Genomic DNA, 19,391 nt, shown 5'->3' on the forward strand with positions numbered 1-19,391 from the left:
GTAGCGGGCAGCGGTGTTTTTTTTCACTCTCTCTTCACAGAAAGAGCGGGAGCAGTAGGGGGAAGTGACGACGACCAGAGAGGCAGCCGAGACCCGGAAGCAGGTAGAGCGTAAGCTTACCTGGGTAGGTTTGCTTCCCCTTTAAAAGCGCGCAGCTGAAGAACCCGAGGCACTACGGAGGTAGTGCCTCCCACCCGCCCTCCTCCTCTAACCTAATAATAAGATCCGTTGTGGTAAGGAGGTAAGTGCCGAATTTTGCTTGTTGTATTCTTTAGACCCAGTGTTTTTGTAAAATAAAGGTTAGCTTTAGAGGGATGGCAGCGAAGGCAGTGCAATGTTCCTCCTGCAACATGTATGAGGTGAGGGATGCCATGGACGTCCCTGCTGATTACACTTGCAGGAAGTGCACCCATCTCCAGCTCCTCCAAGACCGTGTTAGGGAACTGGAGCTGGAGTTGGATGAACTTCGGATCATTCGGGAGGCAGAGGGGGTCATAGATCGGAGCTATAGGGAAGTAGTAACTCCAAAGATGGCAGATAGATGGGTGACAGTGAGGGGGACTGGGAGGAAGCAGCCAGTGCAGGGACCCCCTGTGGTCGTTCCCCTCAAGAACACGTATACCGTTTTGGATACTTGTGGGGGGGACGACTTACCAGGGGTAAGTAACGGGGCTCAGGCCTCTGGCACGGAGCCTGTTCCCGCTACTCAGAAGGGAAGGGTGGAGAAGAGCAGAGCAATAATAATTGGGGACTCGATAGTTCGGGGCACAGATAGGCGGTTTTGTGGGAACGAGAGAGACTCACGTTTGGTATGTTGCCTCCCAGGTGCAAGGGTACGTGATGTCTCTGATCGTGTTTTCCGGGTCCTTAAGGGGGAGGGGGAGCAGCCTGAAGTCGTGGTCCATATTGGCACCAATGACATAGGTAGGAGGAGTGCTGAGGATGTTAGACAGGCTTTTAGGGAGCGAGGTTGGAAGCTCAGAGTTAGAACAAACAGTTGTTGTCTCTGGTTTGTTACCCGTGCCACGTGATAGAGAGTCGAGGAATAGGGAGAGAGAAGAGTTAAATGCGTGGCTACAGGGATGGTGCAGGAGGGAGGGATTTCGGTATTTGGATAACTGGGGTTCTTTCTGGGGAAGGTGGGACCTCTATAGACAGGATGGTCTGCACCTGAACCTGAGGGGCACCAGTATCCTTGGGGGGAGGTTTGCTAGTGCTCTTGGGGGGGGTTTAAACTAACTCTGCAGGGGCATGGGAACCCAGACTGTAACTTTAGGGTGCAGGACCTGGAGTGTAGGGAGGGTAGGAATATGGTATCAATCTTAAAGGATCGTGCCTGTAAACAGAAGAGTGGCTTGAAGTGTGTATACTTTAATGCCAGAAGTATACGAAATAAGGTAGGTGAACTCGCAGCGTGGGTTGGTACCTGGGACTTCGATGTTGTGGCTATTACGGAGACATGGCTAGATCAGGGACAGGATTGGCTGTTGCAGGTTCCAGGGTTTATATGTTTTAGTAGGGTCAGAGGTGGGGGTAAAAGAGGGGGGGGTGTGGCTTTGCTTGTCAAAGATAGTATTACAGCGGTGGAAAGGAAGATGGATGAAGATTTGCCATCTGAGGTAGTTTGGGTTGAGGTTAGGAATAGGAGAGGTGAGGTCACCCTGTTAGGAGTCTTTTACAGGCCTCCTAATAGTCCTAGAATCGTTGAAGAAAGGATTGCGAAGATGATTCAGGAGAAGAGTGACAGTAATAGGGTGATTGTTATGGGAGACTTTAACTTTCCTGATATTGATTGGGAAAGCTATAGCTCAAGTTCGTTAGATGGGTCAGTGTTTGTGCAATGTGTGCAGGAGAGTTTCCTGACACAATATGAAGATAAGCCAACAAGAGGTGAGGCCATACTGGATTTGGTTCTGGGTAACGAACCAGGCCAGGTATTAGAACTAGAGGTAGGTGAGCACTTTGGGGACAGTGACCACAATTCGGTGATTTTTAGTCTCGTGATGGGGAGGGATAAGTGTGTACTACAGGGCAAGAGTTATAGCTGGGGGCAGGGAAATTATGATGCGTTGAGGCATGACTTAGGATGTGTGGATTGGAAAAGTAGATTCCAAGGCAAGAGCGTAATTGATATGTGGAACTTGTTCAAGGAGCAACTATTGAGTGTCCTTGATAAGTACGTACCTATCAGGCAGGGAGGAAAGGGTCGTGTGAAGGAGCCGTGGTTTAATAAGGAGTTGGAATCCCTTGTTAAATGGAAGAGGGCGGCCTTTGTAAAGATGAGGCGTGAAGGTTCAATAGGGGCGATTGAGAGTTATAAGGTAGCCCGGAAGGACCTGAAGAGAGAGCTAAGAGCAGCAAGGAGGGGACATGAAAGGTCCTTAGTTGGTAGGATTAGGGAAAACCCTAAGGCTTTCTATAGGTATGTTAGGAATAAAAGAATGACTAGGGAAGGAATAGGTCCAATCAAGGATAGTAATGGGAAGTTGCGTGTGGAGGCTGAAGAGATTGGGGAGGCGCTGAATGAATACTTTTCGTCAGTATTCACTCAGGAACAGGACATTGTTGTCGATATGAATACTGAGGCACGAATAAGTAGAATGGATGGCTTTGAGATATGTAGAGAAGAGGTGTTGGAAATTCTGGCAAGGGTGAAAATAGATAAGTCCCCTGGGCCTGATTGCATTTATCCTAGGATTCTCTGGGAAGCAAGGGAGGAGATTGCAGAGCCATTGGCCTTGATTTTTGTGTCCTCTTTGTCTACAGGAGTAGTGCCAGAGGACTGGAGGCTAGCAAACGTGGTTCCCTTGTTCAAGAAGGGGAGTAGGGATAATCCTAGTAACTATAGGCCAGTGAGTCTCACTTCTGTTGTGGGCAAAGTCTTAGAGAGAATTGCAAGGGATAGGATTTATGCACATCTGGATAAGAATGATGTGATCAAGGATAGTCAGCATGGTTTTGTGAAGGGCAGGTCGTGCCTCACAAACCTTATTGAATTCTTTGAGAAGGTGACGAAGGAGGTAGATGAGGGGAAAGCGGTAGATGTAGTATATATGGATTTTAGTAAGGCGTTTGATAAGGTCCCCCATGGTAGGCTACTGCAGAAAATACAGAGATATGGCATTGAGGGTGAGTTGGAGGTTTGGATTAGGAATTGGCTCTCTGGAAGAAGACAGAGGGTAGTAGTTGATGGCAAAGATTCATCTTGGAGTGCCGTCACTAGTGGTGTTCCGCAAGGATCTGTTTTGGGACCATTGCTGTTTGTCATTTTTATAAATGACCTGGAGGAAGGGTTAGAAGGTTGGGTGAGCAAGTTTGCGGATGATACGAAAGTCGGAGGAGTTGTAGACAGTGAGGAAGGATATGGCAGGTTACAGCGGGATATAGAGAAGCTGCAGAGCTGGGCAGAAAGGTGGCAAATGGAGTTCAATGTAGCTAAGTGTGAAGTGATTCACTTTGGTAAGAGTAATAAAAAGATGGATTACTGGGCTAATGGTAGACTACTTGGTAGTGTGGAAGAGCAGAGGGATCTTGGTGTCCATGTACACAGATCTCTGAAAGTTGCCACCCAGGTAAATAGTGCAGTGAAGAAGGCATATGGCGTACTGGCTTTTATTGGTAGAGGAATTGAGTTCCGGAGTCCTGAGGTCATGCTGCAGTTGTATAAGACTCTGGTGCGGCCGCATCTGGAATATTGTGTGCAGTTTTGGTCGCCATACTATAGGAAGGATGTGGAGGCACTGGAACGGGTGCAGAGGAAGTTTACCAGGATGTTGCCTGGTATGGTAGGAAGATCCTATGAGGAAAGGCTGAGGCACTTGGGGTTGTTTTCTTTGGAGAAAAGAAGGTTTAGGGGTGATTTGATAGAGGTGTACAAGATGATTAGGAGGTTAGATCGGGTTGACAGTGAGAACCTTTTTCCACGTATGGAGTCAGCTATTACAAGGGGGCATAGCTTTAAATTAAGGGGGGGTAGATATAGGACTGATGTTAGGGGTAGGTTCTTCACTCAGCGAGTCGTAAGTTCATGGAATGCCCTGCCAGTAGCAGTAGTGGACTCTCCCTCTTTATGGGTATTTATGCGGGCATTGGATAGGTATATGGAGGATAGTGGGTTAGTGTAGGTTAGGTGGGTTTTGATCGGCGCAACATCGAGGGCCGAAGGGCCTGTACTGCGCTGTATTCTTCTATGTTCTATGTTCTAACTACCTGAAGAAGCAGCCCTCCAAAAGCTGGTGCTTCCAAATAAACCTGTTGGACTGTAACCTGGTGTTGTATGATTTTTAACTCTCCACAGTAATGATTTGATTTCATTTATTGTCATGCGTACCTAAGTAGAGAGAAAAGCTTTGAGCGCAGTAAAGGCAGATCATAGTAAGAAAATACAGATCATAGGGTGAAAAAACTTGGATAGAGTTAGACATACAAGTAACACTACACAGGTTGTGTGTTGGGCGAGATCAACATTAACAAGATCAGCATTACTTAAAGTTAGAGTGTCCATTCATTAGTCTAATAACAGCAGGGAAGAAACTGTTCTTGAATCTGCTGGTGCATTTTCAAGCTTCTGTATCTTCTGCCAGACGGAAGAGGTTGTAGGTGAGCAGTACCGGAATGGGATGGGTCTTTGATGATGTTGGCAGCCTCTCCACGGCAACGAGACTTGCGAATGGAGACCACAGATAGGATGAATTAGTGGTGCTGGAAGAGCACAGCAGTTCAGGCAGCACCCAAGGAGCTTTATTCCTGATGAAGGACTTTTGCCCGAAACATCGATTTCGAAGCTCCTTGAATGCTGCCTGAACTGCTGTGCTCTTCCAGCACCACTAATCCAGAATCTAGTTTCCAGCATCTGCAGTCATTGTTTTTACCACAGATAGGATGTTGGTTTATGTGATGGTCTGGACTGCGCACACAACCTTCTGTAGTTTCCTACGGTCCTGGGAACAGCGGTTGCCATATCAGGCCGTTATGCACCCAGACACTATGCTTTCTATGTTACAACTGTAAAAAGGTTGGTGAGGATCCTTATGGTCATGGCACAACTGTAGTTGATGCCTCTACCAATCAGGGCCCACCTGCCAACCCATTTAGTGCAGTTTCCCTTTTTATCTTAGTGTTTCTTTTGAATTTTCTGATGAGTAAAAGATAAAAGTCTTCAGAAAAATATATTTCCTGTCCAGGAATGCAATAAATAAGGTTATAGAGAATTGACAGGGCACATGGTGGGCGGCACGGTGGCACAGTGGTGAGCACCGCTGCCTCACAGCGCCTGAGACCCAGGTTCAATTCCCACCTCAGGTGACTAACTGTGTGGAGTTTGCACGTTCTCCCCGTGTCTGCGTGGGTTTCCTCCGGGTGCTCCGGTTTCCTCCCACCGTCCAAACATGTGCAGGTCAGGTGAATTGGCCAGGCTAAATTGCCCGTAGTGTTAGGTAAGGGGTAAATGTAGGGGTATGGGTGGGTTGCACTTCGGCGGGTCGCTGTGGACTTGTTGGGCCAAAGGGCCTGTTTCCACACTGTAATGTAATCTAATGTAATCTAATGTGCAGCGACTGCAAAGTGTGGAATCTGTTGAATGCACTACAGTCCTTGACAATGGTATTGAAGTTAAGTGCTTTGAGCAACTTCAGCTCAGAGCTGCAGCCATTGCAGAGCCTCAGGGACTAAGTTACCTGAACACATTACTTCAGGAAGCAATAATAATTCTTAATTGAAAGGGAATTATAGATTTTGTCAAGGACAGGGAGGTGAGACTACAGTCAGGCAGGTACAGGATCAACAATGTAGTGATGAAGGAGCCTCAGCCCTTCATTTTGACCAATATATACAGGGTACTTGCCTGTGTAAATGAGAACCAGAACTGCGGTATTGAGCAAACTGACCACAAACCATAGTGCAAGACGCCATTAAAGTTAGGAGCATGGAAATGTGAGCAGTGTGAAAGAGAAGAATATCAAATGAATAGATACTATTCTCGGGAGCTGCAGCTCCCAAAGGTGCTGCTGCCTGTCAGGCACCAGTGTGAAGGACAGCTCCACATGGATAGAGATCAACTTGGAATAATAACTGCACCAGTGACAACAGTTGCAGCAGTAACAATAGTAGAAGGAGTAGTATTCAGATTTGTGGTACACAAGGACTGGCAACATAGGCAGAGCTACGTTGGTCCTGAGTGTGTTGAATGTTCAGGTCCAAATTAAAATGCAGACCAAAGGTCTGTAAGGTAACATTTAAAGTAAGTTAAACATTTTCAATGGAATATATTTTTGTGACTAAGAATTTCAGTAGGATAGATTCAGTAGGATAAATATGTAGAATGGCAGAGCAGGTGCTGACAAAGGTACGATTGGAAAAGTAATCCAGAGCACCAGACTAATGTTCTGGGGAAATGGAATCAAATCTGTGGCAAATGGCAAGATTCAAATTCAATAAATGTTGGAATTAAAAAGTTTGCCTCACGGTTACCAAGTAACCACTATCAACTGCCATAAAAACCCATCTGGTTCAAGACAACCAAATGAAATAGCTTGGGGATTAGCAGATATCTTCACATCTTCTTTGACCACAGAAGAGGTTCTAGAGGACTGGAGATTAACCAATGTTTTTCCCTTGTCAAAGAAAGAAGGGATAATCCATGAAATTAAAGGCTGGTGAGCCTAATGGCTATGGTGGGGAATCTCTTGGAGAAGACACGGGGGGACAAGATATATTCACATTTGGAAGAAAATGGACTAGTTATTGATATGCAGCATGGTCTTGTGTGGGGAAGATAATGTCTCACCAACCTGACTGATTACATTTTTTAAAAGAGGAAGAATAATGGATGTAGTTTATTTTGACATTAAGGCATTGGATAAAGTCCCACATGGCAGATGGTAGAAAAATGAAAATCGAAAATCACATAGGTTTTGGGGTGGTCTGGCTAAATGGATACAAAATTGGCTTGGTCATAGAAGATAGAGGGTAGCGGTGGAAGGATATTTTTTTCAGAATGGAGACCGGCAACTAATGGCACTCCACAGGAACCACTCATGTCCTCTGTTGTTTGTAAATGATTAGTAAGTTTGCAATAACACAAAGCCTGGTGCAGTTGCTGATAGTGCTGACTATTGTGAAAGGATACAACAGGATATAGATAGATTGGTGACTTGGGAACAGAAATGGCAGATAGAGTTTAATCCAGGCAAACGCGAGGTGATGCATTTTCGAGGATCAAATTTAGGTGTGATTTCTCTTGTAAATGGCAGAATCCTTAGGAACATTAACATACGGACAGATCTAGGTGCGCAGGTCCACAGTACACTAAAAGTGATTAAGGCAGCACATGGCATGCTTGCCTTCATCAGCCAGGGCCTAAGAGTACAAGAGTTGGCAAAGCATGTTCCAGCTATATAAAACCTTTGTTAGGCCATTTTCGGAGTATCGTGTGCAGTTTTGGTCGCCACGGCAGCACAGTGGTTCAGTGGTTAGCACAGCACCAGGAACCCACATTTGATTCCAGCCTTGGGCAACGGTCTGTATGGAGTTTGAACATTGTCCCTGTGTCTTTGTGGGTTTCCTCCAGTTTCCTTCCACAATCCAAAAATGTGCAGGTTAGGTGAATTAGCTGCGCTAAATTGCTTTTAGTGCTCAAGAACGTGTAGGTTACATGCATTAGTCAGGGGTAACTGTAGAGTAATAGGGGGATGGGTTTGGGGGAATACTCTTAGGAGGGTCAGTGTGGACTTGTTGGGCCAAAGGGCCTGTTTCTGCACTGTAGGGACTCTAATCTAAGGTATCAGAATTACTCTGTGGAAGCTTTGAACAGAGTGCAGAGAAGCTTCACCAGGATGTTGCCTGGTCTTGAGGGCATGGGCTGTGAAGAAAGATTAAAAAGACCAGCATTGTCTTCACTGGGAAGAGGGCAGCTGAGAGGAGACCTGACAGTGTACTATAAAATTATGAGGGGCCCAGATAGAGTGAAGAATCAGAGGCTTTTTCCCAGGGTTGAAATTTCAATTACAAGGGGGCACAAGTTCAAGGTGCGAAGTAGAAAGTTTGACAGAGATGCACGAGGCAAGTTTTTCATGCAGAGTGATAGGACCTGGAACACATTGCCAAAAGAGATGGTGAAAGCAGGCACGCTTGTAACATTTAAAAGGCAGCTGGATAGTTACATAAATAAGCTAAGTGTATGGCTAGCATACAAACACCAAGATGACAGCACTGTGCACCCCAACACACCGACCACCCTACCTTGTATCAGAAATATTTCAGAACGGATTCTGTTCGCCGAGCTGGGAATTTGTCTTGCAAACGTTTCGCCCCCTGTCTAGGTGACATCCTCAGTGCTTGGGAGCCTCCTGTGAAGCGCTTCTGTGCTGTTTCTTCCGGCATTTATAGTGGCCTGCCTCTGCCGCTTCCGGTTGTCAGTTCGAGCTGTCCGCTGTAGTGGCCGGTATATTGGGTCCAGGTCGATGTATTTGTTGATACAGTCTGTGGATAAGTGCCATGCCTCTAGGAATTCCCTGGCTGTTCTCTGTTTGGCTTGCCCTATAAATGGTAGTATTGTCCCAGTCGAATTCATGTTGCTTGTCGTCTGTGTGTGTGGCTACTAGGGATAGCTGGTCGTGTCGTTTCGTGGCTAGTTGGTGTTCGTGTAAACGGATCGCTAGCTATCTTCCTGTTTGTCTGATGTAGTGTTTTGTGTAGTCTTTGCATGGGATTTTGTACACTACATTAGTTTTGCTCATGTTGGGTATCAGGTCCTTTGTTCTGGTGAGTTGTTGTCGGAGGGTGGCTGTTGGTTTGTGTGCTGTTATGAGTCCTAGTGGTCGCAGTAGTCTGGCTGTCAGTTCAGAAATGCTCCTGATGTATGGTAGTGTGGCTAGTCCTTTGGATTGCGGCATGTCCTTGTTCCGTTGTCTCTCCCTTAGGCATCTGTTGATGAAATTGCGAGGGTATCCGTTTTTGGCGAATACTTTGTATGGGTGTTCCTCTTCCTCTTTTTGTAGTTCTGGTGTGCTGCGGCCCTTTTGAATAGTGTCCTGATGCAACTTCGTTTGTGTGCGTTGGGGTGGTGGCTTTCATAGTTTAGGACTTGGTCTGTGTGTGTGGCTTTCCTGTAAACCTTTGTGGTGAATTCTCCGTTCGGTGTTCTCTGTACCATCACGTCTAGGAATGGGAGTTGGTTGTCCTTTTCTTCCTCTCTAGTGAATTGGATTCCTGTGAGTGTGGCGTTGATGATCTGGTGTGTGTTACACTACCAGATCATCAATGCCACACTCACAGGAATCCGATTCACTAGAGAGGAAGAAAAGGACAACCAACTCCCATTCCTAGACGTGATGGTACAGAGAACACCGAACGGAGAATTCACCACAAAGGTTTACAGGAAAGCCACACACACAGACCAAGTCCTAAACTATGAAAGCAACCACCCCAACGCACACAAACGAAGTTGCATCAGGACACTATTCAAAAGGGCCGCAGCACACCAGAACTACAAAAAGAGGAAGAGGAACACCCATACAAAGTATTCGCCAAAAACGGATACCCTCGCAATTTCATCAACGGAACGAGGACATGTCGCAACCCAAAGGACTAGCCACACTACCATACATCAGGAGCATTTCTGAACTGACAGCCAGACTACTGCGACCACTAGGACTCATAACAGCACACAAACCAACAGCCACCCTCCGACAACAACTCACCAGAACAAAGGACCCGATACCCAACATGAGCAAAACTAATGTAGTGTACAAAATCCCATGCAAAGACTGCACAAAACACTACATCGGACAAACAGGAAGACAGCCAACGATCCGTATACATGAACACCAACTAGCCACGAAACGACACAACCAGCTATCCTTAGTAGCCACACACACAGACGACAAGCAACATGAATTTGACTGGGACAACACTACCATTATAGGGCAAGCCAAACAAACAGAGAACAGCCAGGGAATTCCTAGAGGCATGGCACTCATCCACAGATTCTACCAACAAACACATCGATCTGGACCCAATATACCGGCCACTACAGCGGACAGCTCGAACTGACAACCGGAAGCGGCAGAGGCAGGCCACTTTAAATGCCGGAAGAAACAGCACAGAAGCGCTTCACAGGAGGCTCCCAAGCACTGAGGATGTCACCTAGACAGGGGGCGAAACGTTTGCAAGACAAATTCCCAGCTCGGCAAACAGAACCACATCAACGAGCACCCGAGCTACAAATCTTCTCCCAAACTTTGAATTTCAGAACTGACTTAAGACTCCTCCGTCCTATGGAATAATGAAAGCACACAAACCAACAGCCAGACTTCGCCAGTTACTATCCAAAACAAAAGACATGCAGGATGAATGCGATATACAAAATACCATGCATCAACTGCAAGAAACATCGGACAAACAGGTAGAAAACTCGCCACTAGAATACACAAGTCTCAGTTTGCAACAAAATGACACGACCAGTTCTTCCTCACATCAATACATACTGATAATGACACCAATTCAACTTGGACAACATTACAATACTGGGACAGGCAAAACAAAGATGAGCTCAGGAATTCCTGGAGGCCTGGTATTCATCCACTGGTGCCATAAACAAACATGTTGAAATACACCCCATCTACTGAACACTACAGTACAAGTCTGGAAATAGATCCACCTGCCATGACAGACAGAACTGCATAAATTCTGGACAGATCACAACAACAGCGCTTCATCCAGAGGCTACACAGAAGTAAACGTCACTAATCAGGGGAAGAAACATTTTGGAAAAAAAAATCAACCGGGTGGTTGAATAGGGCCATTTTACTAGCAAATGGCTACCAAAAAGTTGATTTAAAGATAAAACAAAAATATGAGCATGAACCAGTTAAGAATATAAAACAATTTAAGACATTCATGTGTAGCTTTCTAGGCCAGCATTGCCATCCCTAATGGCTAATACTGGAGTCAAGTCACATGTAGGCCAGATCTGGTGTTAACAGCAAATTTTCTTCCCTAAAGGACATTAATGAACCAGATGGCAAATCTCTAATGGTCACTTGATCACCTTTAGGTTTGCGTTTAATTCTAGATTTTTATTGCATTCAAATTTCCACAAATGCCATGGTGGGTTTTGAACTCATGTCACCAGAACATAAAGTCATAGAGATGTACAGCACGGAAACAGATCCTTTGGTCCAACTCGTCCATGCTGATCAGATATCCCAAGCCCATCTAGTCCCACCTGCCAGCACCTGGTCCATATCCCTCCAAACCCTTCCTAGTCATTTACCCATCCAGATGCCTCTTAAATGCTGCAATTGTACTAGCCTCCACCACTTCCTCTGGCAGCTCATTCCATATATGCACCACACTCAGTGAAAAAGTTGCCCCGTATAGGTCTCTTTTATATCTTTCCCCTCTCACCCTAAAGCTATGCTCTCTAGTTCTGGACTCCCCCACTTTGCCTATTTATCCTGTCCATGCCCCTCATGATTTTATAAACCTCAACAAGGTAACCCCTCAGCCTGGGAGATGGGAGATGGGAGATTTTACAACCTTCACACAAGTACTTGAATGAATAGTTGAAATGTCATCACTTTCAAGGCTATGGGCCTTGTGCTGGAAAATGAGACTGGTGCAGACTTAAAAGCCAAAGAGCCCCTTCTGAACAGTATGATTCTATGACTGGGAAAAACGACCATGGGGAACGAGGAGATACATTAAACAAGTACTTGGTATCTGTCTTCAAACTAGAAAAACAGAAGATATATATGGAGAGTAACAAAGAGTTTAAAGCAATGAGAAAATGAAAATAATTAGTATTAGAAAAGGCTAGCAAAGAAACTTACAGGACTAAAATTCTCAGGACTTAAATGTCCTCATCTTAGAATTTTAAAAAAATGTAACTTCAGAAATTGAGATTGTTAGCTATAATTTTTAACACATGCAAGATTGTGGAACTGCCAGATTGGAACTTATCAAAACTAACAATGCTATTTTAGATAGAAGGGAAGCCTGTTGTAATGGGTGACTTTAACTTTCCCAATATTGATTGGAACCTCCTTCGAGCAAAAGATTTGAATGGAGCTGTTTTTGCAACGTGTGTTCAGGAGGGTTTCCTAACTCAGTACGTTGACAGGCCGACGAGGGGAGAGGCCATTCTAGACTTGCTGCTTGGAAACAAGCCGGGGCAGGTATCAGATCTTGGGGTGGGAGAGCATTTTGGTGATAGTGACCACAACTGCCTCACATTCTACATAGCTATGGAGGAGGAGAGGATTAGGCAAAATGCCAGGATATTTAATTGGGGAAGAGGAAACTATGATGCGATTAGACAAGAGTTAGGAAGCATGGACTGGGAGCAATTGTTCCAATGTAAAGAGGTTGACTGAGCTCGGACTTTTTTCATTGGAGAAAAGGAGGAGGAGGGGGGACCTAATTGAGGTATACAAGATAATGAGAGGCATAGATAGAGCCGATAGCCAGAGACTATTTCCCAGGGCAGAAATGGCTAACACAAGGGGTCATAGTTTTAAGCTGGTTGGAGGAAAGTATAGAGGGGATGTCAGAGGCAGCTGCTTTACACAGAGTTGAGAGAGCATGGAATGCGTTGCCAGCAGCAGTTGTGGAAGCAAGGTCATTGGGGACATTTAAGAGACTGCTGGACATGCATGGGGTCACAGAAATTTGAGGGTGCATACATGAGGATCAACGGTTGGCACAACATCGTGGGCTGAAGGGCTTGTCTGTGCTGTACTGTTCTATGTTCTATAATATCAGTGATCGGGAAAGATCAAGATCTGATGAAAGGTCTCAAACTTCAAACAGTCACTCTTTCTGTTTCCAGGCAATGCCAGACTTACTGAATCTTACCAACATTCTGTTTTGATTTCAGATTTACAGAATTTTGCTTAGTTTCTCTTTACTATTAGTAAAGGTTACTTGCTTTTTCAGCAGCTCTAAAATACTTCATGACTTCACCCAAGAAAAGATACAAAATCACAAACAAAACTAGATGGCACAGTGACTCTTTGGTCTCACCTGCTGCCCTTACCTCATTCAACCTGTCAATTTTACTCAGTGTCTGAAATCACTCTTCTTTGCTCCACTAGGTCATCTTAAAATCCATTAAAAATATTTAAAAAGTGGAAGCTGTGTGTGTTATGTTTTATCATGACAATAAATAAAAATAGCCCAACCTCTCCCAATATTTTGATCAGCTCAGCCGCAATCACAAATAGACCTTAATGGTGGAAACTTAACACTTACCTAATGTAGTAAAATCCATGTCCTCCAGATTTTCCAAGATGTTTTCCACCGTGGCTGTGAATCGTTTGAAAGTTGACGAATCCATCATTTCTATTATTTGATAAGAGACATATAAATTTTATGCTTCAAACAGTTCAAAATATCTTCCATATGGTTCAGCGTTCAAAAACTATCAGTTTTCAAAAAAAAAGCACTACAGAATTCAAAATAGAACACTGCCACTCATTTAAAGAAGTGACACCACTTGGCTAAGTCCCACTCCCTGATCTTCCCCATAGTTTTCAGGAAATTAAATTACATTACGATGTTACAATCAAATCTGCTTGCACTGTTCTTTCAGGCAGTACATTCCAGACCAGAAATCACTATTTTAAAAAAACTAATTGCGACACCCGATTTGTTGCCAATCATTAACACTGCTACCACTGAAAATAGCTCCTCTGTCTGGTTCCATGAAAATCATGAATGATTTTAAGTTATTCTTTAACATTCTTGTATTTGGAGGAAATAGCACCACCTTCGCCAGATAATAAAGTCCCAGTACCACTCAATTTGTAAACAAGTCATCTGTCAAGATATTGGGAGCATTTAACTTTTTTTTAATTAATGATTGAGATGCAGGAGTTGGTGGGAAAATCTGCCAATGTTGCAACAGTGGATAATAGTCGCCATTTGACAGATCTTACGCTTGAGAAATGTAAGGTCCTTGACGAACATAAAGGAATCAGCAAAGAACTTAAAACAAGAAATTATGGAGCCATGAAATGCCATTGACCAGATTAAGGAGAATGCCAAGGCGTTTTACACATATATAAGGAGCAAGTGGGTAACTAGGGGAAAGGGTAAGCAGAAGTGGGCATTGCAGATGCTGGAAATCAGAGTCAAGGTCAGTGGTGCTGGAAAAGCACAGCAGGTCAGGCAGCATCCGAGGAGCAGTGAAAGGGTATTCAAGGACAAAAGGAGGCAATTTATGCCAAAGGAAGTGGGTGAAATCTTTAATGAGTACTTCTCATTCGTACTCACTGAGAAGGATATGGAAGACGGCAAGATTAGGGAGGGGTATGTTGATAATCGAAGGCAAAAACATGATAAAAACAATGACTGCAGATGCTGAAAACCAGATTCTGAATTAGTGGTGCTGGAAGAGCACAGCAGTTCAGGCAGTATCCAAAAAGCTACGAAATTGACGTTTCAGGCAAAAGCCCTTTGGCTTTTGCCCGAAACGTCGATTTCGTAGCTCCTTAGATGCTGCCTGAACTGCTGTGCTGTTCCAGCACCACTAACCCAGAATCATCTAGGGCATGTTTAATATTAAAGAGAGTGGTGGGACTTATGTTGGATGTCTTGAAAAACATTTAATTAAATTCCCCAGAGCCTGATAGATCTATCCCCAAGATACTGAGGCGTGGGGGGGCGGGGGGGAGAGAAGAATTGCTGGGCCCTTGACAGAGATCTTGGAGGAGGTGGCAGAAATGACAGACACATCGCATCACCCTCGGCCATTTCTGTCACATACAAACAGACCCCACAACCAGGGATATATTTCCCTCATCACTCCTATCTGTTTCATAACGACCATTCCCTCCGTGGCTCCCTTGTTAGGTCCATGCCCCCACCAAACCGCACCTTCCCCTGTCACTGCATGTAGTGCAAAACCTGCATCCATAGCTCTCCCTTCACCTCCATCTAAGGCCCCAAAGGATCCTTCAACATCCAACATCGATTTACCTGTACTTCTAGACATGTAATCTACTGTGTCTGTTACTCTTGAGGGGGTCTCTCTGCATTGGGGAGACAGAATGCCAACTTGCGGAATGTTTCAAATAATATCTCTGGGACACACACACTAAACAACTCCACTGCCCTATGTCCAAACACTAACGTCCCTTCCCACTCTGCCAAGGACATGCAAGCCCTGGGTCTCCCCCAGCACCAAACTCTAGCCACCCGATGTCTGGAAGAACAATGCCTCATCTTCTACCTTGGGACCCTTCAACCAGATGGGATCAATATGGATTTCACCAGTTTCTTCATCTCCCCCCCACTCGCACCTTATCTCAGGTCCAACCTTCCAACTCGGCACCACCCTCTGTCCTATCTGTCCATCTTCCTTCCCACCTATCCACTCAACCCTCCTCTCCGACCTATCACTTTCATCCCCACCCTCATCTATCTACCGCATTCTCAGCTACCATTCTCCAAGCCCCACTCCCCTCCCATTTATCTCTCAGCCCCTTGGGCCACTCCCTCATTCCTGATGAAGAGCTTATGCTCGCAGCGTCGACTCTCCTTGGATTCTGCCTAACTGGTTGTACTTTCCCAGCACCACATATTTTGACTCTGATCTTCATGATCTGCAGTCCTCACTTTCTCCTACCAGTATATGTATTTTTTTTTTAATTTCTTTAGCCACCTGAAGAGTTAGAGACGTTAGCGTTTCCTTGATTGTTGTGTCAAAATAAGGGGACCAGGGCAAATTACTGGTAATCATTCCCAGGAGCTTGATGCAGTCCGTCATCTGTATTCAGCAATTTACTCACCTGCCGCCCTCAGCATTCTGGGATGGGTCCCATCAGGTCGTGGGGACCTGCCCACCTGAATGATTTTCATAACACCCTTTTACACATTTACATGTTCCAGAGTATCATCATATCCCTTCTAAGACTCACCATCCACGAGTCCTTCCCCTTTGTGAATATCAGTGCAAAGTATTCGTTAACAAACGCACCCAATTTGGCTGACTCCACACTCCATTATCCGCGATTGGACCTTGCCTCTCCCTAGTTACTTGTTTGCTCCTTATATAAAATCGAGGGTTTTCCTTAATCCTGTTTGCCAAAGACATTTCATAAAACATAGAACATTACAGCGCAGTACAGGCCCTTCAGCCCTCGATGTTGCGCCAACCTGGCATACCAATCTGAAGCTCATCCCATCCACACTATTCCATGTACGTCCATATGCCTGTCCAATGATGACTTAAATGCACTTAAACTTGGCAAATCTACTACAGTTGCAGGCAAAGCATTCCATATCCTTACTACTCTGAGTAAAGAAACTAGCTCTGACATCTGTCTTATACCTATCTCCCCTCACTTTAAAGTTGTGTCCCCTCGTGTTTGCCGTCCCCATACTTGGAAAAAGGCTCTCCCTGTCCACTCTATCTAACACTCTGATTATCTTGTATGTCTCTATTAAGTCATCTCTCAACCACTTCCTCTCTAACGAGAACAGCCTAAAGACCCTCAGCTTTCCTCGTAAGACATTCCTTCCATACCAGGCAACATCCTAGTAAATCTCCTCTGCACCCTTCCCAAAGCTTCCACATCCTTCTTATAATGTGGTGACCAGAACTGTACACAATACTCCAAGTGCGGCCACACCAGAGCCTTGTACAGCTGCAGCATAACCTCCTGGTTCCGGAACTCAATTCCTCTATTAATAAAGGCCAAAACACTGTATGCCTTCTTAACAACCCTGTCAATCTGGGTGGCAACTTTCAGGGATCTGTGTACCTGGACACCGAGATCTCTCTGCTCACCTGCATTCCCAAGAATTGTACCATTAGCCCAGTACTTTGCATTCCAATTACTCAGTCCAAAGTGTATCACCTCATACTTGTCCACATTATACTCCATTTGCCACCTCTCAGCCCAGCTCTGCATCCTATGTCTCTCTGGAACCTACTACATCCTTCATCACTTTCCACAACTCCATCGACCTTAGTGTTGCCTGCAAATTTACTAACCCACCCTTCTACGCCCTCACCAAGGTCATTTATAAAAATGACGAACAGTGGTTGACCCAACACCAATCTTTGTGGTACGCCGCTATTAACTGGACACCAAGATGAACATTTCCCATCAACCACCACCCTCTGTCTTCTTTCAGCAAACCAATTACTGATCCAAACTGCTATGTCTCTCTCACAATCCCATTCCTCCACATTTTGTACAATAGCCTACTGTGAGAAACCTTATCAAACGCCTTGTTGAAGTCCATAACATCACCAACCAGTTTCCTCTCATCTACCCATTTGGTCACGGTCAAACAACTCAATAGGATTCATTAGGCACGACCTACCCTTCACAAAACCATGCTGACTGTCCCTGATCAGATTATTCTTTTCTAGATGGTTATAATTCCTATCTCTTATAACCTTTTCCAACACTTTACCAACAACTGAAGTGAGACTCACTGGTTTGTAATTACCAGGGTTGTCTATTATACCCTTTTTGAACAAGGGAACCACATTTGCTACCCTCCAGTACTCAGGCATAATTCCTATAGACAATGATGATTTGAAGATCAAGGCCAAAGGTTCAGCAATCTCTTCCCTTGCTTCCCAGAGGATCCTAGGATAGTTCCCATCCGGCCCAGGGGACTTGTCTATTGTCATACTCATCCGACCCAGGGGACTTGTCCATTTCCCGGCCCCTTATTCCTTGTTTGGGCCCTTTCCTGCACTCTTTGTAACCAGAGGACTCTGTCTGCCTTCATTTTCCTCAACCTTATACATGTCTCCTTTTCCTTTTGACTAAGCTCCAAATTTCTCTTGTCATTCAAGATTCCCAAATCTTGCCAGCCTTATTGTTCATTTTCATAAGATCATGCTGACCCTGAACTCTAATCAACTGACCTTTAAAAGATCCACACATGCCAGATGCACATTTGCCCTCAAACAGCCACCTCCAATCCACATTTTCCTGCTCCTGCCTAAGGAACAGATTTGGCGTGTTCTTGATAGGTATGTCCCTGTCAGGCAGGGTGGAAGTGATTAGGAGAATCAACGTTTAGGGCAAGAGCCATTCTTCAGGAATGATTCCTGAAGAAGGGCTCATGCCCGAAACGTCGATTCTCCTGTTCCTTGGATGCCCCCTGACCTGCTGCGCTTTTCCAGCAACACATTTTCAGCTCTGATCTCCAGCATCTGCAGTCCTCACTTTCTCCAGGAAGTGATAAGGTAAGGGAACCGTGATTTATTACAGCAATTGCATCTCTTGTTAAGCGGAGGGAGGAGGCTTATATAGGGTGAAAGGGAAAAGATATAAAAGAGACCTCGGGGTAACTTTTTCACGCAGAGGGTGGTACGTGTAAGGAATGAGTTGCCAGAGGAAGTGGTGGAGGCTGGTACAATTGCAACATTTGAGAGAGATTTGGATGGGTATATGAATAGGAAGGGTTTAGAGGGATATGGGCCGGGTGCTGGCAGATGGGACTAGATTGGGTTGGGATATCTGGTCGGCATGGGTGGGTTGGACTGAAGGGTCTGTTTCCGTGCTGTACATTCTGTGACTCTATAAGTGGGATGTTAAGTGGAGATCGGAGAGGTATTAAACGAACATCTTTCATCAGTTTTTATTCAGGAAAAGGAGAATATTATAGAGGAGAAGAATAAGATACGAGATATTAGACTAGAAAGGATCGAGGTTAGGAAGGAAGAGGTGTTATCAATTCTAGGAGTGAAAGTAGACAAGTTCCCTGGGCTGGATGGGATTTATCAGAGGATTCTCTGGGAAGCTGGGGAGGAGATGGGAGGAAATAGCAGAGCCTTTGGCCTTGATCTTTGAGTAGTCATTGTCTACAGGTTTAGTACCAGAGGACTGGAGGAGTACAAATGTTGTGCCCTTGTTCAAGGCGGCAGTAGAGATGACCCAGGTAATTATAGACCAGTGAGCCTTACTTCTGTTGTAGGAAGAATTTTGGAAAGGCTTATAAGAGATAGGATTCATAATCATCTAGCAAGCAACAATTTGATTTTAGATAGTCAACATGGTTTCGTCAAGGGCAGGCCGTGTCTCACAAACCTCATTGAGTTTTTTAAGAAGGTGACCAAGCATGTAGATGAGGTTAGGGCAGTTGACATGGTGTACATGGACTTCAGTAAAGCCTTTGATAAGGTTCCACATGGTAGGCTGTTGGAGAAAATGCAGAGGCGTGGAATTGATGGTGATTTAGTGATTTGGATTAGAAACTGGATTTCTGAAAGAAGGTAGTGAGTGGTGGTTGATGAAAATATTCAACCTGCAGTCCGGTTACTAGTGGTGTGCCACAAGATGTGTTTTAGGACCACTGCCGTTTGGCATTTTTATAAATGACTTAGACGCAGACATAGGTGGATCGGTTAGTAAATTTGCAGA

The 19,391-nt window shown here is 44.9% G+C and overlaps 1 protein-coding gene across 6 annotated transcripts in view; it reads right to left on the reverse strand.

Annotated features, from left to right (window-relative positions):
* LOC140493806 (nipped-B-like protein) overlaps positions 1-19,391 on the reverse strand; it is a 523,989-nt gene that overhangs the window by 288,061 nt on the left and 216,537 nt on the right. For all 6 annotated transcript variants that reach the window (XM_072592747.1, XM_072592718.1, XM_072592708.1 and 3 more), the window contains one exon: positions 13,252-13,341. In XM_072592747.1, coding sequence (XP_072448848.1) covers positions 13,252-13,341 — 90 coding nt within the window. The remainder of the gene's footprint in view (positions 1-13,251; positions 13,342-19,391) is intronic.

The sequence above is a fragment of the Chiloscyllium punctatum genome, chromosome 2 (assembly GCF_047496795.1).
Source record: "Chiloscyllium punctatum isolate Juve2018m chromosome 2, sChiPun1.3, whole genome shotgun sequence".
Classification (NCBI taxonomy): Eukaryota; Metazoa; Chordata; class Chondrichthyes; order Orectolobiformes; family Hemiscylliidae; genus Chiloscyllium; species Chiloscyllium punctatum.